Here is a 23573-nt window from a genome sequence, read left to right as displayed (position 1 = left end):
CTGGATCTGATCATCCCTTTCCCATAGAGATGGTCCCTTACATTCCACCGGGCTCTTTCACAGCGAGCTGAGCCTGTTCAGATCTTACTTGGCTGCCTGTTTTAAAAATAACCTCTTGTATATTTGAAAAAAGTCACAGCCTTAAATTATCCCTCTGCTTTCTCCTTTCCAAGCGTCATGACTCCTTAACCTTCACTTCTAAATCCTGCTTTCTATTCCTTTAATCCTTTTTTCTTCTCTGTTGTTACTTTGGACTTCCACACCATCCCCTTGCTTTTTCCCTCTCCCAGTGCAAAAAGGATTGCGGGGGTGGGGGGGTGGGCAGGGAGACAAATCCTGAGTGGGTTACTTTCTCCCTTCCTCCCCCCCGATGTCTGCCACGAATAAGGAAAATGAACACTCTGGGTACGAGCTGAGCATGTGGTTGGAACAGTACCCAGCAATAAGGAGGAGAGGACTGTAGACAGGCACGACGTGCATGCGTCTCAAAACGATGGCGGATGGAAGTTAGACAAGAGTACCTCGTGTCAGATTCCATTCATATAACATTCCAGAAAATGAAAACTGATCTACAGTGACAGAAAGCAGGACAGAGGCTACCTGGGGCCCAGAGAGTGCGGTAGAGATCGGGAGGGAGAGCTGGATTACAAAGGGCACAAGGAAACCTTGGGGTGTGATGGGTGTTTATAATCTGGATTGCAGTGATGACTTCACAGCTATGCACATACGCCAGCCATGCTTATCAAATCGCATACTTTATGTGCAGGGTACTGCATGGCGGTTGTACTTCAGTAAAGCTGGTTTTTAAAAACAATGAAGCATACGAAAAGTTATGTCGGCAAAGGGACACAGCCAGTGGAGGCTCCTGTGGAAGAAGTCATTAAAAGCGGTAACTGGTACGAGATGGGCGTTTTAAATCTTGGCCTGCCCACGATGAACTGGGCACATGGCCAGGCACACCCAGAACCACCCCTCCCCTATTTCTCACTTCCACATCCAGGATGCTATCCCATACGTTGTTGCTATTGATGCAATACATCAGAAAGCTAGAAAGAAAGCCTGTCTTGATTAAAGGGGACCACAGAAGTGTCTGTAACCTTTCAACAGGCTCAAGAGCCTGTTCAGATCTTAACGTGCTGCCCTCTTGAGCATGAGCGAAGTTAGGAGTGCACACTTCCTCCCTCTTTCCCAGCCATGTTCTTTATACCCTGCAGGCTCAGAGCAGACTCCCTCAGCTCCCGTGAGCCTTCTCTCCAAGTGCCTTTATCCACAACTTCTTTTCCTTTTCCAGTCCTGGCGTGAAGAGCCCCCACTCTGGGAATTATGAGTCCTGGGTTCTCCTCCAGCTTTGGTACTAATCTGCTGTGTGAGCTCGCCCAAATTACTGAACAAGGCTAGGGTCTGATTTTTCCATCTTTTAAATAGGAAGTTGGACTCGATGAGTCCCGGGGTCCCCTCTGGGTCTGCACCTGCATGTGGGTATCTTTCCGACAGTGATTTCCTGTTTGTTTGGCCTCCTTAAGGAGACAGCAAGCTCTTTGTATAGACAAAGAAGTCGCCTTTTGATTTTTTTGTATCTTTTAGTAACTACCTTGGGGCTCGAGCCCCGTCCCGGGTTTCCATGACTTCTTGCTTATTGGTTGATGGAATGGGAAGTTGGACATTGAATAAAACTTTGAAAGTAAATATCCTAATATTGGCAAACGTTTTGGCGGGCCTACATATCCTATACTCTACTCAATACTTTCCATGGGTTATTAATCTCATTTCATTCTTAGGACAATGCTGAGAAGTAATAAGGGAAAGGAGACTAAGCCATTGACTGCAGTAAGCAAGGCTGGAAAGTTGGTCTAGGACTCTCCTTTATCTGCATGGTCATTTGGCACGGTGTTGGATTAGAATGAGCGCACCTCAAGAAAAGAGATAAAGACCCCAGCAGAGCAGTTGTTATCCCAATTTATGGATGAGGAAATGAAGACTGAAGCACTAAGTGACTTGTCCAAGGTCTCGCAGCCAGCAATCTGGGAGCTGGGATCTGGACACAGATGGTCTGACCCCAGGTCTCATTATGCTAGTTGCTCTGCTGTGGTCTTTATCTGTTTCTTGAGGTGCGCTCATTCTAATCCAACATCGTGCCAAATGACCATGCAGGTCAAGGAGAGTCCCAGGACAACTTTCCAACCTTGCTTACTCAGGTCAGTGGCTTACTCTCCTGTCCCTTATCACTGGACATCAGAGAGGCTCACAGGGAAGCTACCCGTCTCGGCTACTTCCCCTGCCACTGACTCCTGGTGGAGGCTCCGAGCAGCAGGAAAACGGAGAAGGCAGTAAGAGGTGAAGCGAGAGAGGGGCTCAAATGTCAACAGACTGAGGAGTCAGGCCCTGGTGAATGGAGCCTGGGCTGCACAATCATAATAGAACGAGGACAGTGGTGACAGCAGTCATAGCAACAACAGTAATTCGATGCTGATTTCATGGCCCCGTGAAGCCCCGTGAAGCAAAATAAGTTCTTCCTGCTCGTGACGTTGAGGAACTGACATGGCTTCCTGTGGTTCGGAGACTCCGGCCGAGCGTGGGGCCCTCCTTACCACGTCTGAGAGGAACGCTCCGTGTAAACAGAGCGGGTCAGTGTCGTTTCCCTGGTGATCTGAGCGCAGCAATCCTTCTACAAAGCAAATACCCAGCACACTCTGTGCAGAAAAGCAATGAACTCTGTCAGGCGTTCCGGCTTTCATTATCTGGGTTGTTGTCGACAACAGAAATCGGAGTGAAAGCAAACAGCCGCTGTGCTGTGTCGGGGCCCTAAGCTCTAACTCCCTAGGGTCAAAAGATGGCTTTTACAGAGCCAAAGACTCCAGGTTCCACGGTACAGGTGGAGAGAGGGAGGGGGGCCGCCCGTGGGGCCGTGCCCTTAGTTCTCAGCACCCTTCCCGTTAGCGCGGAGCCCCCCCCCCCCTCACTCCTCCAGGCAGGGAGGTCAGCTGGTGTCAGCAGGACAGGGCCAGGCCACCCTTAAGCTCTCCTGCTGTCCTGTGAGCTGGTGACAGCCCGGTGAGCCTGGCCTCTCCTGGCTCCTCTGACAACCTTGGGGCATTCAGGAGACTTTGTCAGCCTTAGTGTCCTCACGCTAGTCCCCACCCTGAAGGATGTGAGGATTGCAAGAGCGAATCCACTTGAGGGGTCAGGCATGCAGAGGCGTCCTGCCCACGGCAGCTTCATTGCCCGCCTGGGGCCAGGCTCCCAGACACACCCTTCTCTCCTCCTTCCCATCCTCCTGGGACCTCTCAGCCTTGCCCTCCTCCTCCTCCCGTTTCCACGGCTACTCACCTAGCTCTGGCTCCTTCCACGGCCACATTCAGTCCTGCTGTCTCCTCCAGGGTACCGGTGGAGAACCCAAGGATGTGAGGGTTGAACTTCTTCAGAATGTCTTTTAAGAGGGTGAAGCAGACAGCACAGGTGAGAGGGACGGAGTGCCGCCTCGGGGCCCAGGGGTGGGGCAGGACCAGGCCTCAGCAAGGGGTTGTCGTGGGCGTAGTCACGGTGCTTCTCTGTGTTGCTACTTACTGGGCAGTGTGGTGTGGGTGTCCAAGATGCCGTCCCCTCCAATGCTGGGGAAGAGAAAGCACATGTGTGAGGGTCACCCTGACCTGCTTCTCCACCAGTCGTCATATTTCTGAGTCTGCCCCTGACACTTGATTCCCACTACCCTCGGGACTGACACGAGCATCAGGGAGCCTCCTTGCATCTCAGGGCCAGACTGTGGGAACCCAGGCTTGTCTCTGGAGGGGTGACAGGGGCGGGGGGAATCATTGTTGGAAAATGAGTGGAGAGCATCCTCACCTCCAGGAGACTCCTCTCCAGGACATGGGTAGGTCGCTGGAGTTGCTTGGTCTGGCTCCCAATGCTGTCTGTGAAAGGCAGAGAGAAGGCTCCAGAACTGTGCTGGGCCCAGGTGTAGGCCGAGGGGACTGGGAAGGGTCCCTGTGGCCCTGGCACATGTAGAAGTGGGGAGTTGGATTTACCTTTTCTGAAGATCGTACCAGCTTTCTCCAGGCCACGTAATCTCTGGGTTGTCCTGACTCCCTACTCCTCTACACATAACTCATAACCAAGTCCTGGAATTATCAAGATTCTTCCTTCCCAGCCTCTCCAGCTCCCATCCCTTTCTGTCTGTCCTCTGTGCTACATTCCTAAGTGAGACTCCTGCCTCCTGTTGTAGACGACACTCTGGCCTCCCACCTGACCCCACGGTCTCCAGTGTCTCTTCCCTTCTCACCGGAGTGCCCACCTGTACTTCTGAGCCCACCTCTTTCTTCACACCCCTCCCCGCTCCTGACTCTGCCTTTCAGTGGGTCTCTCTTACCACTTGGTCAAAGCCAAACCCCATTACCAATGTTTTGAGCTCACCACAATCTGGGTTCTACTTCCCTTCCCTTGTTCACCCCCTGCTTTCTAGTCCACACAAACCTTCAGGTGGAAGCAAATTGATCTGAAGCATGAAGTCCTTGGACCAGCCTACCTAGTTACCACCCACTGCATCCTTGCTGGGAAATCTGAACTACCCGCTTTCCAGTCCTTAAATCTCTAATTCCTCCTCTAAGACTCTTCTCAGTTTCAGCCTCCTGTATGAAGCTTTCTCTAAATGTCTTCTCTTTAAAAAAAAAAAGAGAAATTCCTCTTTGAAACTTACAAAAGTAATACATGTTCATTATAATTAGTGAAATGATACAAAGATTTTTTTTAAATTAATAATCTACTGGGGCACCTGGGTGGCTCAGTTGGTTAAGCGTCCAACTTGGGCTCAGGTCATCATCTCACAGTTCTTGGGTTCGGGCCCTGCGTTGGGTTCTGTGCTGACAGCTCAGAGCCTGGAGCCTGCTTCAGATTCTGTGGCTCCCTCTCTCTCTTCCCCTCCCCTGCTCATGCTCTGTGTCTCTCTCTCGAAAATAAACATTTAAAAAATGTAAAAAAATTAACAATCTACCCCCACCTTATTAATCTTGCCTCCTGCCACCTGTTCTATATCTCTCCCCCACCCCTACCCACATACACATCATCAGAGCTAATTAATGGTTAAGACCCTGGGGTTTATCCTTCCAAAGCTTTCTCCATGTTTATATCAAAATTTACCACATTCACACGCATATGGGGAAGTTGTTTTTTCCAGAAATGAGTACCTGATTTTAAAAGGCCCGTGTGTCGCCTATATGATTATATATCTCCTTCTGTGTAAGTTGCTTAGTTTTCCAGCTTGACAAGTTTCTTAAGGATTATGACCACATCTCATACTTCCCTCAGAATGGTTAGCAGAGCATCCTGCATACAGCAATAGCTAATACAATTTGTGCAGAGAAACTACACTATATGTAGGAATTGGGCTCTCTCTGCCCCCAAAGAACACATCTGCAAATGGGGTGAGGGGGTGCTAAGTAGTGTGTAGGTAACAACCCCCCCACCCCCCCACCCCCTGCCTTGCACACACCGCTCTGTGAGTCTGGGTGATTGGAGATGAGTTCCCTGATAAAGGCAGGCAGATTCAGATAACTACGCCATAATACACAGATAAAATGCTTGGGAACAGTAGGAAAGTGGGGACGGAGGGCCGCCCTCACGGAAGAGGTTGTGTTTGAGCAGGATTGTGGAAGGGCGGAGGGCAGAGCATTCTAGGTTGCCTGGAGGTCTTGTGGCTGCCTGGCTGGGTTTCAGTGCCTGACACAGGTAGGTTCTCAGTACTGTCAGCTAAGTGCTAAATGCAAAGCCAGTGTGGAAGAAGTGTGCATTCTACACAGGGTCTGGCTGGGTTAGGGGGTGCCCATGCCCCTCCTGGCTCAGCACTCACAGTCAATGAATCGCCCATCGCGGCCACCACTTTGATGTCTCCTGGCCGGAGCTCATGGACTAGGGGAGACAGGAAAAAGACACATGATCAGGGAGACTCTTCTGTGTAAAGTAGAAGCTTAACTAGGAGTTGGAGGTTCTGCTACAGTCCCTCGGGCCCCTGTTAGATTTATTTCTAGCTTAAGACTTAACAAATTTGCCTCTTCCATCCATTTGGAGCAACCAGGGCACTGAGGGTAACGGGCTTGATGGCTATCGTCCATCCTGAGAGGAACCCCATTCACACTGGGGTAGTCCAGGAATGTGCTGGTTGCAGGAGTCTTGAGCATAGGCAGATAGGGCCCCGATCCCTGACTATACCTTCCCTACTGGGCAGGGAGGCCCGAGGGGCTGCCACTGGGACTAAACAGGGATGAGAAGTATGATCTGTGCAGATGCCTGGGTGGGTCGGTCAGCTGAGCACCTGACTCTTGATTTCAGCTTAGGTAATGGTCTCACGGTTTGTGAGCAAGCCCCACGTCGGGCTCCATGCTGGGCATCTCTCTCCCTCTCCCTCTGCCCCTCCCCTGTGCTTGCTGTCTCTCTTTCCCTCTCTCTCCTTCTCTCTCTCTCTCTCAAAAAAGTGTGATCTATGGAGAGGCCTGGGAGCCCAGCAGTGGTTGCAGGCTAGCTTTTCATGGACTGCCCAGGATCAAGATCCGTACTGCATGGGAACCAGCAATGTCTGCTCAAGGCTCCAAGGTGTATTTGTAGGGTGTCCCCCCAACCTGACACTTAGCAAAGTCCTTAACTGAAGGGGATAATGATGATATTTCCACTCACCTGAGGTGGGGACGCTGTTGGAAGGATTCCACTCTGTACACAGGAAGTCACTGCCCCAATTCTAAAGCAACAGGAGGAAAGACAACAACACCCACAACTCATTGTGCAGGAGGGTTAGCTTTGGTCCAGGGAGAATTGGCTAAGGAATTTTTGATGGAGGCTAGAACTGTGTCCGTGTAGGGAATCACGTGTAGGCAGGAACCATTCACTGTAGATGGTCTGAGAGGAAAATCAGGAGAAACTGGGTATCTACCAGTTTGCCCAAAACACATAATGCGCAGGCACACATACGCATACTCAGTGCTTCCCAGCTCAACTCATCCACAGTCTTCGTGGAGCCAGAAGTCACAACAAAGGGGGGAGAGAACAGTCAAAGTGCTATAGGTGGTCTCCCAAAGGAACATAGATTCGGATGCCCTAATGGAAGATTACACATAGGTTTTGGTGTTGCCGTTTAACATTCAGCCACTGGACACTGATTACAATGCTGGGGCCACAACAATATTAGAATATTTTTAGGAAAATACCATGATATTTTTACCATTGTAACATTCCTGCTTTCCGCATATTTAACTTAATAGCCAACCAAGCTAGTTGGCTAGACCCCAGGTCTCATTATGCTAGTTGCTCTGCCAACCAATTTCCTGTGTGTGTATAAATTAATGCCTGTAACCTGGATGCCTTTAGTCAGATTCCCTTGTCTCTAGAATACAGAGCACATTTTCTAGGTGCTGGAGGAGGGGACGGGGTGGGAAGCACAGGACACAGAAATGACCAGTGTCAGTACGTTGAAGGAGAAAGTCTCTTCCCCAGAGTCCCCAACACTTGCACGTCCCCAGGAGGGTCTGAAGGACAAGCCCAGTGCTGAACGCATGGTAGGGCTTTGCAAACAGGTGACGACTGGGTGACTGATTCTCTGGGGGTGTGACTGCCAGAGGCTTCTGTCGCTCACCTCTTCTGTTTAGTCAGCAGATGGTAAAGACCAGCCTTGTTGAAAAGTCTCCTCTCCCGAGGGAGCAAAGATGCAACCTCTTTAAAATATTATTTGCTTAAATCTGATAGAAGTGAGTTTATCCCAAGAGGTTGCTCTTGGGATAAATTCATCACACTGATGTGGAAATTCTATTGAAATCAAGAACATGCTTGTGTGCAGAGGACAAACATCTGGGAAAAAGCAGCTTCAAAGAAGTTCTCTAGTCGGGAACCCTTTAGAAATGTCTCAGCTAGCTGGTGAGCCAGAGACAAGCATGCTCCCTGCAGCCGTAACCAATGCAGGTTGGACTTTGAGCACGCTCGTCTGTCACAAGGGAAGAACCCCGTGCTGTACCCTGCACCAGGGCACCCGAATCCCCTGGGGGTCTTGTCGGACACGGATTCCGAGTCAGTAGGACTGGGGTGGTGCTCGGGATTCGGCATGTCTAACAAGTTCCTCGGTCATGTTGACGGTACCTGTCTGTGGCTACTTTATTTTTATTTTTTTTAATTTTTTAATTTTTTATTTTTGTCTGTGGCTACTTTAAATGGCAAGGTATTGAAAAAAGTAACACCTTCTAGGCCTGGGGTTTAACTTTTAGCAGCAGAAGTAAAGGTTCATGAGGCTGTAAGATCCAAGAGGGCAGGCAGAGAGCTCTCTGCTCACCTCATCTACCCAGCACTTAGCATAGTGCCTGCTCCAGTCAGGAATCTGATAAGTAAATCAATGCCTCGTTGACAGGATGCAGCTGACATTTCGGTTATAGTGGATTTGGGGCCATGGTTTGCCTGGGATAAGCCTCCGTTGGGCTAATGGGAGCCTGAGAGAATCCAGAGAAGCTGGACAGCCGTGAGACTGACGTGGCTCATTCCCCAGAGCTCAGCATCTAACAGTCCTTGAAGAATTTCATACAAGTTAGCCTCAGCGCTCCCGCTGGCTTATGAAAGGTCTTCACTCACTCCTGCTGCTTTCGACCCATTTCCCACTCTAGTCAGGGAGATCTTTCCACACAGTGAACCAGACTGTGTTCCCCTCTCCCAGAAGGTCCAGGGCCTTCCCACGTCTCTCCACTTGAAGCCTCATCTTCTTCCTCGGGAATTCAGATTCACTGTGACCTGGGCCCTGACAACCCTTCTGAGCTCACCACCCCACCGCCCTCCCCCTTGTTCACTCGCCCACAGCCACTCCGACCTTCTGTCTCTTCCTCCAATCCCCCAACTCAGCCCCACTTCTGAGCCCTTGTACTCTTAGCCCTGCCTGGGACCCCGGCTTTGGCTTTCCAGATGGCCAGGGACTTCTCATCACGCGCATCCCAGCTCCTAGCTCCCCTCCTCAGAGAGGCCTGGTCTGTGAGGCTCATCAGAACTTGCCACCCCTCTCTTGCCCCTTCACACTTTCTCAAATCACCTCCCACGGAGCCGCCCTCAGAGCTGAAACGATCGCGTAGAGCTAGGTATCGGATGCCTCTTCCAGTAGACTGTAAGCTCCCTGAGGGGTGGAACCCATCTGTCTGGTCTGCTCTGTCTCTCTGGAGCAGTGCTAGGCACGTCGTAAGTGCTCATTATGGAATGACCTCGAACTCCTCAAGGAGAGGACTATGTCTGATACTTCTCTGAGTTCCCTCCAGCCCCCAGCACAAGACTGGACATGTGCCATAGGTGCTTAGCTGAAACCGGTGGCTGAGCCCCCGTCCTGGTGGCTGACGGATCTTGTCTGGACCAGGCCTGCGTGGCAAAGCATCTTCAGGCCATCTCAGGAGTAAGCAGTCCCTAAAGCCACGGGCCTTGAACCTTCGGGGTTCCTCAGAGCTAGAACAATTGACTTGAATCAGACAAGCCCTGGGGACCCACCTGGATATGTGTCAGCTTCCTGTTGGGCCCGGCCCCTGGAACTGAGGCTCTTCCCACTCAGCTTCCACCTTGCCGGAAGTCTATGGCTCATCAAACCCACCACCTCCCCCTCACCCCTGCTTGAAAGGCTGAGCAGCCTAATCAGAAATGAGGTCTGTGCAAAGGTTCACGAAAGCCGATCCACTGGTACTTCGGCTAGTTGGTTGCTGATGTCAGTAAGCACTTGAGAACATGTTAGGACAAACCGGGAATTTCATGGTTCAGGAACCTTTTTTTTTTTTTTTTTTCCACATTCCAATTTCCAGTATGTAAGATGGGTGCATTTCTGCTTAAGCTCAGACTCTGGAAAGCGTACCACACCCCGAGTCACTGGCAGGTAGAAATGCTTTGTCCCTGAGAGAGGCGACGTGCGTCGGGGCTTACCTCAATGGCCGGCTTGGTGGGGTAGGTGTAGTTGCTGTTCCGGGGAGTTCTCAGGAAGGGCTCATTCTAAAAGAGAACAGAAACCACAGGGAGAGCTTATCTGACAGCCTGGAAGATTACTTAGGAAAGAGGACTAACAATGCCGTCCTCTGGATTTATTTAACACGACTCGTCTGCATTTCAATAGTAAGAACCGCCTAAACTTAATTTAATTCATCCTCTGAAGGGTTTTATGTAACAGCTTTGGCAGGAGGTGCAGAGACCTCAAAAGGGTTCTGTGCATGTTCTTCTCAGGGTTCTAGGGTTTGGTTTTCACTGTAGCAACAGAACGTCTATCTACCTAATCCTCAGAATGATCGCTTTTATTTCCTTTGTACCTTCTCCGACAAGAGATCCGCATTATAGCATTTTTTTCTTTTCCAGAAAGTATTGACTATCAGTATATTTTCATCTTTTTTTTTTCCCTTGCCTCCTTTGAACTTTGTGTCTTACTCCCTTCAGGTTGGCTTCATGTACTGTGGTCTTATTTTTATCGTGAGGCAGCCTCTTCATGTCCTAACCTATTTCACAATTGGTTTTCTCCCAAGCCCGGTCAAGATCCAAGTGTATTCAGTCGCAGGTGAGGGTTAATTGAAGCAGGAAGAAGGAAGTAGGCAAAGGAGAAACAGGGGAAACACAAAGTAATGAGAAAATGTAAAAATGATAAGAAGCGAGAACAAGTTAACAAGCCTGAGACCAGGAGTGAGCAAGTGGCCTAGGGCCACCGACACTTTCACCAGATGTGCTCTGTGGAATGGTCTAAACATTTAGGTTAAAATGGGAATAAGAAAGAAGAACAAGAATGTTGGAGGAGGGGGGTCACTGGGGATCAGTTCCAGGGGTTGAAAACTGACTGCCCGTGGGCTAAACTGAGCCAGAAGACATTTTGTTTTGTTCTCCTTTATTTTGGCCTGACTGGTGTGAAAAAAGAAGGGGGGTGGGGAGGAGAGAGGAAGAGTCTGAATGCTTTAAGAAAAGGTGCATGGGTCTTCAGTTCCGGCCCTCCCACTGCCTCCTGTCCGATACCTAGTCCCATCCACCCAATTGTGTTCCTGCCTGGCCTGGCCTCTGAGTTTGCCACCCCCCCCCCCGAAAGCCCCCACTTTACAGATGAGGAGCAACCGAGGTCCAGTACAGGGGAGGGACCTGGTCCAGGTAGAGAGCAGGTAGTGAGTGCAGAGTGGGGTCTGACCGGACAGGCCAGTGATCCCGGAACCCCCATGTGTCTCTCCCTCCTCCTGAGGCTCAGCCTTCCTAGCTGAAACATGGGCCTGATGAGTACTGAGAGCCAAGGGCAGGAAGCGTGCAAGGCCGCGGAGGGCTCACGATGGCACGTCACCATGGCTAACTGGGCTGGTCTCAGCTGATATTGTTGGCAGCCGCTGAGCATTCCCCATCCCGGGAGGGCAATGTGGGAGCATTCTACAAATAACTGACCTACGTGTGTGTAAGCGGCCCATGTGTTCAGAGCCCTGTTCTAGGTGTTACGATGAGGGGAGGGTACAAAGAGGCTCACAACCCGGTCAGGCAGAAAGCATGAGATGACGCTGTGAGGAAGTAAAGCCTCAGAGACCAGTGTGTCCAGTAAGTGCAGTAATTGCTGAAGAGTTGGCTACAGGATCTGGGGACACATGGACCTCAAGTAGGAGACTCGGTGCGTGGAGGGTCACCAATGGTTCTCCCCACCACGTCAAGGGAGACCTGACTGGGTACAGGGTCTGGGGCTGGAGCTAGCCCCAGAGTGGCCAGCACAGGAACAACCAGGGGGCAAAGACTCACCCTGCCCTTCTGGGAGTCCTGAAAGGCCAACTGGAGAGTCGGTTTGGTCACATGACCCAAGGGTTGGGGGAGAGGCCAGAAAGGGGAGACTGAGTCAAAGGGGTCAGAGGTCAAGGAGACACTGGAATGCTGTGGCGAGTGAGGCCAGAGCAGGAACAATGAGAACAGGTCCAGGGCAGTGGCAGAGAGGTAGCCTTGTTTATTGACCATTGACCACATAGTGCATGCGTGAGTCACAGCGGTGGAAGGGCCTAGCGTGGAGCTGATAAGGTGGAAAAGGGACTGATTGCAGCGAGTCTGACTGGCTCTCTGGAGCTAGATCTGTAACGCCAGTAGGTAGAAAGTGAAGCTGATGGGATGCCAGCACCAGGGCGTGTGCTCTCCTAGGCAGGGCCGTGCAGAGATGGTGTGGCCTGCCTGGGGTGGCCAGTGCCAGCACGGCCACCTGTCATGAATCAGCACCGTGAGTCAGTGGCTACAGGGAAGGTCATGTTCGTCTTGGCTGTGTTACTAGGTGTGAGGTTCTGCAGGGAAGGAGTGGAGGTTTTCTTCTGTCCTGTGCTGCTCAGACCAAACGAGGAGGGTACAGTCAAGCCTAGGCACCTACCCAAAGGGGGCCTACATTCCAGGGGGCATACCTACCACATGAGGCAGGGTTTGGAAGGCTTGTCTGAGATAAGGAGAAGACGAGGGAGGGTGCGGGGGGTGGGGGTTGGTGCTAGTGACGGGAAGGAGGACATAACAGTACTATATGGAATGCCCTTGGCCTCTCTACCCTGTCCCATCCCATTCCAAACGTGCTGGTTCATGACCGACTAATCTGATTTCACAACTGGGCAGCCAGTTGAAAGGTGCGGCCTTGAGAGCATGGAAGTTTAAGTAGACGCCGTAGAGATGCCTTGGGAGGAATAGCTCAGTTATTACAGGACACATCCCACCCACAGGACGCCAAGGCCCTCCCTGCTGAGATCCTAAGGTTATAGAATTCTCTGTTGTTTTATGGTGGGAAGGGCCACAGGATGTTTAGCACACAAAGTGATGAGGATGTGAATGGAGGTGGTGGCAGGAGGAAAGGAAAAGAGGACAGGTGGGGGGGGGCACTAGGAAGGCTCCTATCAGATAGGGCACCCGACGTCCCACACCCACAGACCTGTGAAAACCACAACAATACAGAAATAGGGAAGTCCTAAGGATCAGACGGTTTGGGGAGACAAATATTTAGTGCCTATTTTGACATTTCTTACTCAGAAATAATTTTTTGGATGGATGTTTGTTGAGTTTGGGGTGATGGTGAGGTGGGGCAGGATTTAGAAGTCCAAAGCATTCAAAATATAATAGTGTCCCCCATATGTAATTCAAAAGAGAAACCCTGCTAGGCAGTAAAGTAAATATAAGAGAACCCAGCAGACCTCTCCTTTTTCTCAAGATGAAAGATTGGTGAAATAGCACTTAACGTTATTTTAGTTTCCCTCTTTCTCTGTCCTCACCCTTCTCGGTGTCTCTCTCTGGTTCCCCGCTTTGTTGATACCCCGGCAATACGTTTAAGCTGCCTTCTGGGCAACCTTCCGCCACCCAGGGCACCCCAGCAGGAAACATCTCTCCCAGGTTAGAAGAACAGAACTGGAGTTTAAGAGAGGAGAAATGAAGACACGGGCTGGGGAAGTCTGGGCAGAGAAATTTAACAGAAAACCGTGGAAACCGATAAATCTGAGCGAGGGGACGTGGAGACAGAAAAAGGGAATCGAGGTGGGACAGGAAAGTGGGAGAATGTCCCCATTTGGGAAACAAGAAGAGACAGTGACTAGAGAAACAGCCCAACCATGGCGGCTTTGCCTCCAGGAATGCAGGCAGAGATGAACTTCATGGAGAAGGCGGTTAACACGGACAAAGGCGGAGAGAGGACAAGAGGAATGGGAGCAGAGAGAGACCCATGTTGGTTTTCCAGCTGGTTTCTTCAAAGCCTGGAGAGGAGCCACAGCCGGCTGCCCTGGGTTAGGGGAGGCGTGGGCAGAGAGGCAATGAGAACAGAAAGGGGACAGCGGTCGCAGTCCACAGAGCGGCTAATCAAAAGCTGGCTGGAAGATCATGTGTCCAACCTGAAAGTCCGACAGAAATCCATGGAGTGCTGTTAAGTGCCCGACCCGCCTGGCAGAATACCTCGCAGTTGCCTAGGGCAGGGGGAGGAGCAGGGAGGAGGCTGAGAAAGCTCTCCAGTGCTCCCATCCATCCCGGCCCCCTTCTCCCCGCTGGGTCCTGCCTGTTGCCTCTATGTTTAGACACAGCTAGGTCTAAAATATGTGCTGCCTGGCCCCTGTCGGCTCGCACTGAGATGTTGGTGGACTTTTATATAGCTCGGAGGCACACGGGAGGGAGCAGATGGGCCAGGGGGACGCAGGGTGCTGCGTTGCCTGGTGTGGGGAAGCGGGGCTGGCCAACAGATGGATCCTTTCGGAACGGGCTCTGGGGTTGCCTGGCAACCGCTTCTCCCAGGCTGGGCTTCTGCAGTTCTCAGAGGCTGGCTTTGCTCTCCTCTGCTTACCAATGGCTCAGTCAGGTTCAGTCCAGAAGCTGGGGCAGAGCCCACTGTGGCCCGACGTGCCGGTTGAAGCGGCACCCTTTTGTGGCTCTTTGCCTGGTTTGGGGCAGAGAGTGGCACAGGTCCCCTTGAGGCCCATGGTGACAGAGCTCTCCCTGACCCGGCACCTGGGCTCCGACCTGGTACTTAATAAATGTTTGTGGGGAGGAAGAGTGAATGACCGGTCCCTGGAAGGAGTTATTACATTTACGATTTAACGGAAAGGCAATTGACAGATCGGAGAGGATTTTCCATGGCTGATGTTCAGGATGGCCATCCGGGTTGTCAAAACACTGAAATACCTCTGGTATGGTTCACAGCCACTGCTCTGAGTCCCCAAATGCCCCCATTATGTAGGTTGCCTGACCCCTCCCCTGGAAACTCCTGGACGGGCTCAGGACCTAGCAATTAAACAGTCTACACCTGACACAGTAGGGCTCCCTCTGGGACCTCACCCCAGCCCTTCAGCAGATCTGAGGACTGGGCAGGAGGCATCCGTGTTACATCGTTTGCCTGTTCCTTTGCTCCAAGCACTAGGGCCAGCAACCCAGCCCTTTGCCCTCACTGCCTTCATTCTCTATGCCTCCTTCCCACCACCCTTGCCCTCCTGATGGTGCACGAGGCTGGGCTGGGGGAGGCAGCAGGTAGGGAGCACGGGTGTGAGCTAGGGTGCCCACGCTCCCTGGAGCCCTGGTAGACACATGGGGGAGCTGCCTGTCAATTTCCTGCTCAGCCCTCAGGGCAGGAGAGGGTGAGGCCGCCAGACCCAGCAGGGAAAGGGTCAGGCTGGGTCAGGCCCTTCCGCTTTAACCACCTCTCGCCTGAGGGCCCTCTGGCTTCCACCTTATTTGGTTAAAAAGCTGTTAAGACAGGGCCTAGGAAAGGGAGCTGAAGGCAGTGGGAACCTGCCCCCACCCTAGGCCTGAAATCAAGTTTAACAACCACTTAACATTTTCCTCCTTAAAAGGAGCCCTGAGCTAGTCCTGCCCCAGTGGCCCCTCCTCCACCAGCTCCCTGGTGCCCTTTGCCAGCTCTCCTATTTGACCCCTGGCACTGCTGGGAGCTCCCACTCCTGGCTCTAAGACCACTAACCACAACTTCAGAGCCGCCTGGCTTCTCACGAAGGCTCCTGACCCGCAGTCAGACTTTCCCAGAGGCCCCAAGCGCTGTTGCTAAAATGAGCCTTCTTGCCACACTTCTGGGTTCTTGCCCCCACCCCCACCTTCCCATGAACCCACAGCTCTCGTCCGGATCCTCTGCCTCTGCTTGGCCTGGGCTTCCCACCCCCACCACCTGCTTCTCTCATCTTGTCAAAGAAGGGCTTCTGCGCTCTCTCCTCTGCTTTCAGTTCCCAGCCACTTCCTTCCTTCTAAAGTCCTCCTGTTCACCTTCTAAAGTCCATCTGGGCCAGGACCAGGGGAGGGCAAGGTCTGAGCTCTGGTGTCTGGAGAGGGGCAAGGCAGGTCCTCCCCGATTACCTGAGGAGGGCAGGAGAGGGATATATTTGCCATCAGGTCCAGGGTATCTGTTTTCCTTCCTAGTGGCTCAAGCTATTGGGGAAGAAAAGAGAGATCAGATGCACTAATTTGCTGCCGCTGAAGCGAACATTCCCTGGCAGCACCTGGCAGCGGGGACAGCTCACAGCTTGAGGTCAGGGGGTTTGGCCTCCTCTCCTGGCTCTGCTGGGGGACACTGGGCAAGTGTCTCCGCGTCTCCAGGACTCGGCTTCCTCAGAAACTCCTGAGAGTTGGCTGGCAGGCCTGGCGAGAGGCTGAGATAACATGGTTTACATCGCCTCGCCTAGCTGCTGGCACGTAGAACATATTGAATGAATGTGAGGGGTCTGCCTGGCATTCCAAAGAGAGTCCCTCCTCACAGCTCAAAGCACAAAGGAGAGAGTGAAGTTGATCCGAGAATCCTAAGGACTCCGTATTTTTGCTTCTATAGACTTCTACAGTTGGGCCAGCCACTGCTCCTTTACACCTTACTTGCAAAGGGAGGCCAGGAACATTCTATAGGTGCTGGTGCTTTGCTAGACTAGAGCCCCAGAGCCCCAGGGATACCCCACTTATGTTACCATATTGGCCCAAAGGGCTCTGGAGAGCTGGGAGTGGAATTTCTGACTTGGGTGGATACAGTCTGGGGCGAAGAAGGATATATCAAGGTGCCCATCCTGAAAGAGAAAAATGGATTTAAGATCCTTTTGGTATGGAGGGTAAAGAGGGGGCCGCAGCTGATCGGCCTGACCCCTGGGGTTGGCCACTCGGTGCCCCCCTCCCTCTAGGGAAGCTCCCAAGAGGCCTTCTACAAGGTCTGCTCACCTCAACAGGGAGATAAGAGCAATCCCACAGATCAATAGCCTTGGGTGACCCCAACCCCCCAGTCTCCTTTCTGGCCCCACAATGCCACTTATTTAATGTTTTTAAAAACTGTTATATTTATTTTTAGGCACAGTTGTGCAATGCCCTAGCCCATGCCATGGTTGAGGGAATGAGATCCTAGTCCCTGAGGAAGTCTTGGCAAGCCAGCTAGGAAAAGCTCCTTCCCAGGCCTTGGTCAACTGGTTCCAGTGGTCTTGGTGGGGAGAGTGGGGCAGAGCTTTGGGGCAGGCCTGGGCAAAGCTGACACCAGGGCAACCAACACCCTCATCTCTCTTGAGGTGATTGATCAGGGGCGCTCAAGGCCTCTTCCAGCTCCCCTCCAACTAGGCGAGACCCTGTGGATGGAGGCCCAGGAGGAGAGAACCGAGTCCCCACCCCAGTGCACACACAGAGCTCTTTGGCGCAGTGTGTCAGGTGGAGAGCATGGCCGGGGGGTAGGGGGACCCATTACCCAGAACCCTCCTTTATCACTTCGGTGGTCCGTGTGTGGCATAAAGTGTATAATCTGAAGTTGGATATGTTCAAATCTTGCCTCTCCGTCCCTCTTTCCCTATGTGATTGTAGGAAGGATACTTCACCCCTCTGAGCCTGTTATGTGGGGATGAAGACACTCCTCTCAAAGGTAGTTGTGAAGATTTTACTACGGCAGACCCAGGGCCTGGCACATAGCAGGTGCTTAACAAAATGGAGGTCACTATCAGTAGTAATGAAAACATCCCACATCCGGCTGCCTCTAGGAACACAGCTCAGGTGCCCAAGGAGGCTGTACAGCCAGACCAGCACCCGGAGAGTTGCCTGCCCCTTCCCCATTGTATTCACACTCTCCTGAAAGCCCTTGGCAACTCTGCCTTGAATTTCTTCTTCCTCCTCCCAGGAGCCCCAACGGGGAGAACAGGGAGCGTACCGCCAGGACGGGGAGCCGGATGTTGCGGAAGAAAGGCTGCAGTACCACGGAAAAGTCCTCCCTTGTGTCATAGCGGCCTGACTCCACCAGTTCACGCATGCTGCTCTGTGGGTACACGCGGGGTGCTTTCAACACAGGCCCTGGGAGGCCCGAAAGCCCGGTGGGGGAAGCAAGGGAGTGGTGGGCAGCATCCCTGCCCCCATCTCCCCGCATGAGGGGGTGACTCAGCCCTTCCCTCAAGAGCACAAACACGTGTGACTGCAAATCTCTTTCCAGAGAATTGGAAACCGGTTGGTTCACCTTTCTTTTAAGGGAATTGCAAAATCTGAAGAGCCAGACAGGAAGTCCCACAAGGAATAAAAACCTGAGCAGGGTCTCCAGAAGGCCACAGGCTCAGGGCCTCTAACCCCCCCGTTTGTGGTCTGCCTGGTGAGAAGGGGGAAAGAACGGGGGAGGGACGGGGGCAGCTGGGCCTCCAGGGTGCAGGGGAGGAAAAGGCCCACTCATGGAGCACCTAGAACTACTGACCTCTTCAGGCCGAGCACGGGGTTAAGCCACCGAGGGCAGCTGGGCCACAAGGGCGTTGTCACCTGGATCCCTTTGGGATGACTCTAACCGAGGTGCTTGAGACACTTCAGCGAGGTGGGACAGAGGAAGGGGCCCAGATGGTGATGTCCCCAAACCTCGAATAGCTCTTCCCTTCCCCAAGCACTGGTGTGTTGACCGAGTAGGGGGAGGGCACCCCGGATGGTGCCTTTCTTGGTCTCACCTGATAGGCTTGGGTGATGGCCTCTAGCCTGGCCAGCTCTTGGGAGCTCTCCCGAGGGGTCAGAACGCAGTTACACAAAATGCTGCACAAAGAGGGGGAGGCAGGGGGACCCGGAGCTGAAGCTCTGGTCAGAACTGGTTCTGTTCGCTTGAGCCGCACCCCCCCCCCCCACCTTAGGAGCACATGTGCCCCTCGGCTCTGATGCCTGTTCTCAGGGGCAGGTTCCCGGCCTGACACAGGGACTGGACAAAGTCCCAAGGGCACGTGAGTGAACACCCTCTCATACTCATAGAGAACCAGTATCTGACTGTCGGCACAGGGCCTGTGGCAAGTTATGCCGAACAAATGAATTTAGGCAATGAAAATTCAGTGTTGAATTCTTAAGAATAAAATTAAAATGCATCCTTGGTATGGGAACCTATGTTTGGGGGCCTCTGATGCTCACGCCCTCAGATACCTCCTTAGTTCACACTAGTGTCTCACTGTGTCCCCCTTCACCGTGAACTGTGAATTCATAATGAGTCTGAATGAATTTCATCATGAGTTATTTCACGCTCACGAAATGCACTTAATGTTAAAGCAGATATTATCTCTAAAGTACTCAGAACAGTGCCAGGCACACAGTTGGTTCTGTGAAACTATTGGTTAAATAAATAAATGTACATATAAGGTATGAAGATGAACGAAACGTGTACCTGTGCACCTCTCACCCTGCGTCAGAAACAAAACACACCCATTCTGAAGTTCCCCAATTGGCTCCTTCCCCGGAAAGGTAACCGAATTCTGTGGATCATTTCCTCACTTTCTGTTCCAACTTGACCACGTACGTATACATCCCTACACGGTTCCCCTTTTCACAGGCTGGGCTACACTGTTTCTCAAACACCAGCCTTTGTCCCAGCCCTGACCTTCTCCTTTGTGGCTCCCATGTCACAGAGGTTCAGTAAGGGGGGCCATGTCACCAACCTCTCAGAAGGGGGCGCTCCTGACCTAAGACCCCCTTTACAGACTTGGACACATAGACAAACCAAGTCACAAAGACCCTGAGGAGTCACCACTGTATGAGCCAGACCAGGGGGTCAGTGCTTCTCTTTCTGGGGCAGCCAGCACCTGCCTACCTGGCCTGCTGCACAGGGCACTTGTCTGGATTGCCCAGGAACACCTGTCGCATGATGCTGGGGTTCATGAAGTCCACCAGGTTGACCAGGGCTCTGGGCACCTAAGGGAAAGGCTGCAGGTGAGAGAGGGACTCTGGGGGCTTCTCCCTCAAACTGCCTTAGGGTCCTGAGAAGTGGGACTAGCTCTAGGGTCCCTACAGAACTCCAGCTCAGTTGTCCCTGAGTGGAGTCTTGGGAAGGCGTCTACACAGATGACCGCCTAGGTCCCTGCAGGCTACGGTGCCCACATGAGCTACAGCAGCCTCCTGGCGTGGGGCAATATGGCAGACCGGAGTCCAACTCCTGATGGTTCAGCTGTATTCAGCCATCAGTCAGCAAGCTTCAAATGTGCTGGGATAGGTGCCCCATTTGCCGTTTCCCTCTAGCCCAACCTGGACCCACTCTGCTGAGCAGGCATGAAGACTCAGCCGCCCAGAGAAGCAGGTGGTGGTTGGAGTGCCCCCCACTGGGCTGCTGGAGCGGCTTCCCCATGTCAGGGGGGTAGAAAGGGAATGAGCTCCTGGGAGCAGGACCAGAGAGGGGCTTGCTCCAGATACAGCCTACGGCTCAGAGTGCAGGGCCCAGCCTGGGAGCCATCATGCTGCTGCCCCTAGGCAATGTCCCAGGTGGTGGTAGGGGATGATTAGCACACGAGCTGCCTACTTTTCTTCAAGCCTGAGATCCTTCTGTGTTGATTCCAAATGGAATAGGCTTCCTTGGGGTAGGGCCCGAACTCTAGAAACGGGAGGAGCCCACGCCCCTGGCTGTCTCCTTCAGGGGAGGGGGCATCTCACCTTCTTGTCTCCATCCACCTTTACCCCCCACATCCTTGAGCTGTGTCTAGCTCAAGAACCCCTTGCGGGAACCCCTACCCACCTCTCTATGCAGGATGTCCAAGGCATTGCGGAGATGGTCAAAAAACTTGGCTGCAGAATACAGATTCTGGGAAGAGAGAGGAGAGAGGTGAGGGGCTGGTTCAGGGGAGAGGGTAGGGGGCCAGTTGAAGGCCCCCCTCTGGCTCCACGCAAAGGACTTCTTCTCCCTCTAGCCCCTGGTTGTGACCAGCTCATCGCGTCAGAATCGGAACAGTTGATTCCTTGCTGTCACCAAAGATGGGCCAGCCCGAAGACAAGCTTTAGTTTAGGAGGTGAATGTACAGGTCCTCCCTCCCACTGTGGGGGTCTACACACTTTCCACGCTTTCTGGATTTTCTGGAATTGTAAGAGGAGAGTAGAAGCACCACATCTACCACCTGGGACGTGGAGGTGGAGCCAGAAATCTGAGGGTCACGGGGTAAGAGGAGTGTGAGTGTGTGTGTGTTTGTGCGTGCACGCACGCACGCACACACACACAGGCATAGCTGGACAGTCCCAGCCTTGGTTCCAGGGCCTGTTCTCAAAGAGGACCCCCAAGCCTACTGGTCAATGTCAGGAGCAATGAGTAGGCCCGGCTGCCCCCATTACCGAATCCGTGCAGTAGTCACATAAATCGCTGCCTCCAATCAGCACCGTGATAATCTTCCAGTCCTTGCGGAAATTCACTCTCTATACAGGAGGAAAATGCTTGATGATTTCCAACAAACACACAAATAATGCCACAGCTCTAGGGAATCCAGTCAACCTTCTAAGACTTCCTTGCCCACTCAAAATAATAGAATCAGAATCTCGGAGCTGAAAGAATTTTAGAGGCTGATTTATAGACCACAGAACCTTAGCATCAGGAGGGACTTTCAAGATCATTGTGATCAGTGATGACACCCCACCCCCACCACCATGGGTGTAATCTCCTCCAGGGCCTTGGATATGGGCTGTCCTACCACTGTTTAAATGCCTTTAGTGATGGGGCTCACTGTTTTCACGGCAGACCACTCCATTTGGGGACTTTAGTGGGTTAGAAAATTAGTGCTTAAAAATAACCATAAATCCGACTCACATGGTCATCTTTCATCCTCTGCACGAGAGTCTGGACTTGGCTCATAAGTTCCCTGAGAAGGAGAGGAAATCAGTCCTACTGAGGAACAGTGCCTGGATTTTTTTTCCTCCTAAAGGGCCTGAACTGGAGGTTTCCATGGCATTATCCCCATTGCATGAACTGCCAGAGATCCTGAGGCTCAAGGACAAGGAGCTACTTGCCTGTTCTGAAGACTTATTACAACAAATAACCCTTTGAAAAGCCACTTGTATGTTTGTCCTAAAGCTGTAGTCAAGGGTATTGTCAACTGTCTTTGTTACTTGTGGTCTCCTTTTTAGGACTCCTCTGGGATTCCATTGATCTCTCCTGTGAAGGACCAGTATAGATCCTGAAACCAGATCTATAAACGTTTTAACATGCTTTCTCTTTTTACTCTGGCTGCTAGGAAGCTGAGAGTTTGATGCTCAGGCATGATAACTGTAAAAAGGCTCAGATTGACACAGCTGCTTCTTCCCCATCTTCCCACCACCAGTGGCTGTGATTTTTCTAATGTACATGTTACTTGTTCGTATGTTTTTGGTAAACTTAGTAAGATGCTTCTTTTAGAATGGGGTGGGGAATAAACATATACTGCGCACGTGCCTGGGTTGATAGATAATTCGTGGAAAGACTAGATCTCAAGCACCCCAAGCGCCCCACTGGTTCAGGCCCCTGTTATAGGTGTGGGTGACATGGAGCCACAGCATGATGATCCCCTGGGACCTGCTGGTGGGTCCCTCTGTCCCCAGATGTTTCTGCCGCCCAGAAAGGTCTTCCTCGGCTGAGTGAGCAGGTTGGAAAGATGTGCCCATCAGCTAGAAGGGCGTGGGCCTGAGCAGGAAGGTGACAGTGTGATGGAGGCTCAGATGGCTGGGTCAGGAGCAGGGAAACCCGGGCAGCTGGGGCCACCAGGAGCAGGGTGAGGGGCCTCCTGAGATCATCCTGGGGGAGGGGGGTGCTGAGCATTCCACTTTAGCTGCCTCTGGCTTCTCAATTGCATTTCCTATTAGCTCCATAGCAGGACTAGGGATAGGCCATGACATGTGGCCCCAGAAGCCTCCAAGGCTGGAGATTCTGGCTTGTCTGTTCATTTGCTGGCACTCCTTGATGCTTTCGGGGAACTGCCACTTGTGAGGCTTTGGGGAGAGTGAAGCTCGCTGGCACCGTTGTGTCACAGTGAGTTTTAAAACTGGGATAAGGTTAGTCGGTTCGTTGCACGATTAGAACACGTCACCCCATGAAGCAAGGTCAGGAGTTCAGCCTCCAGGGACGTGGCTCCTGTCCCAGCTTCAGCCTCTCGAGCCTCCCCGCTGTGGCCTTAGTCACAGGGGCAGCCAGGGAAGAGAGTGGCTGAAGGCCTCTCAAATCATCGCTGCAAACGGATGAGTGTCCCCTTTGCACGTGGAGGCCAGCATTACAGTCTCAAAGGCGAGCGACCACGTGCCTCCCACTTTCTACCCCGCAGGCCCTCCTCCCCGAACGCCATACCCAGCCTTTGCTCCAGGAACAGCCTGATTAAGGAAGGCATTTGTGCCATTGGCGTCACCCGTGCCCACCGCGTAGCCTCTGAGATTTCTGTTAAACTTCCGAAGGATATCTGGGAGAGAAGGGGGTGAACGGGACATGGAGACTTTAAGAGGAAGGCCAGAAAGTCCACTCTGTCTGGTCCAGGCTCCCCAGAGTGGGCTTCGGGACCATCTCCAGGCAGTGAGGGGAGGCAGGGAGGCAGAGGGTGTGCCTGGCAGGGACTGGGGCTGAGTGGAAATGACCTGGTAGACCAAAACAGCAAGAGCCTCTCAGGTTTTCTTTTCTCTTTCCGTTTCCTTTCTTTTCTTTCCTTCTCTCTCTGTCTCCCTTTCTTGCTTCTGCCCTCTCTCCCTCCCTCCTCCCTTTCTTTCTCTTCCTTTCACAGTTCACGGTGCAGGGACTACTCACTACCTCATTGGATTGTCTCTGTTCCCTCTGGACAAGTTGAAAAAGCCTGAGCCTCAGAAGCTTTGGTGACTTGGCCTAGGCCACCTTGCCCTGGGCGAGCACAGAGAAGAGCCAGGGCTTGAACCCAGGCGTCAGGGCTCCAAATCAGTGCTTATTCCACCCCCTCAACTACCTGTCC

General features: G+C 52.4%; 1 protein-coding gene across 5 annotated transcripts in view; it reads right to left on the bottom strand.

The window, feature by feature from the left end:
- PLB1 (phospholipase B1) overlaps positions 1-23573 on the bottom strand; it is a 144180-nt gene that overhangs the window by 14576 nt on the left and 106031 nt on the right. For all 5 annotated transcript variants that reach the window (XM_040496388.1, XM_040496389.1, XM_040496391.1 and 2 more), the window contains 15 exons: positions 22949-23057; positions 21443-21494; positions 20974-21054; positions 20387-20452; positions 19472-19572; positions 18354-18435; positions 17585-17689; positions 16377-16472; positions 15778-15849; positions 9907-9972; positions 6661-6721; positions 5840-5898; positions 3841-3908; positions 3565-3608; positions 3328-3427 (listed from right to left, as the gene is read on the bottom strand). In XM_040496388.1, the coding sequence (XP_040352322.1) occupies positions 3328-3427; positions 3565-3608; positions 3841-3908; positions 5840-5898; positions 6661-6721; positions 9907-9972; positions 15778-15849; positions 16377-16472; positions 17585-17689; positions 18354-18435; positions 19472-19572; positions 20387-20452; positions 20974-21054; positions 21443-21494; positions 22949-23057 (1162 nt within the window). The remainder of the gene's footprint in view (positions 1-3327; positions 3428-3564; positions 3609-3840; positions 3909-5839; positions 5899-6660; positions 6722-9906; positions 9973-15777; positions 15850-16376; positions 16473-17584; positions 17690-18353; positions 18436-19471; positions 19573-20386; positions 20453-20973; positions 21055-21442; positions 21495-22948; positions 23058-23573) is intronic.

Source organism: Herpailurus yagouaroundi, unplaced genomic scaffold (genome assembly GCF_014898765.1).
Source record: "Herpailurus yagouaroundi ecotype Mexico unplaced genomic scaffold, PumYag 188, whole genome shotgun sequence".
Lineage (NCBI taxonomy): Eukaryota > Metazoa > Chordata > Mammalia > Carnivora > Felidae > Herpailurus > Herpailurus yagouaroundi.
The sequence above is the reverse complement of the archived record's forward strand: the minus strand, read 5'-3'. Positions and strand labels throughout refer to the sequence as shown.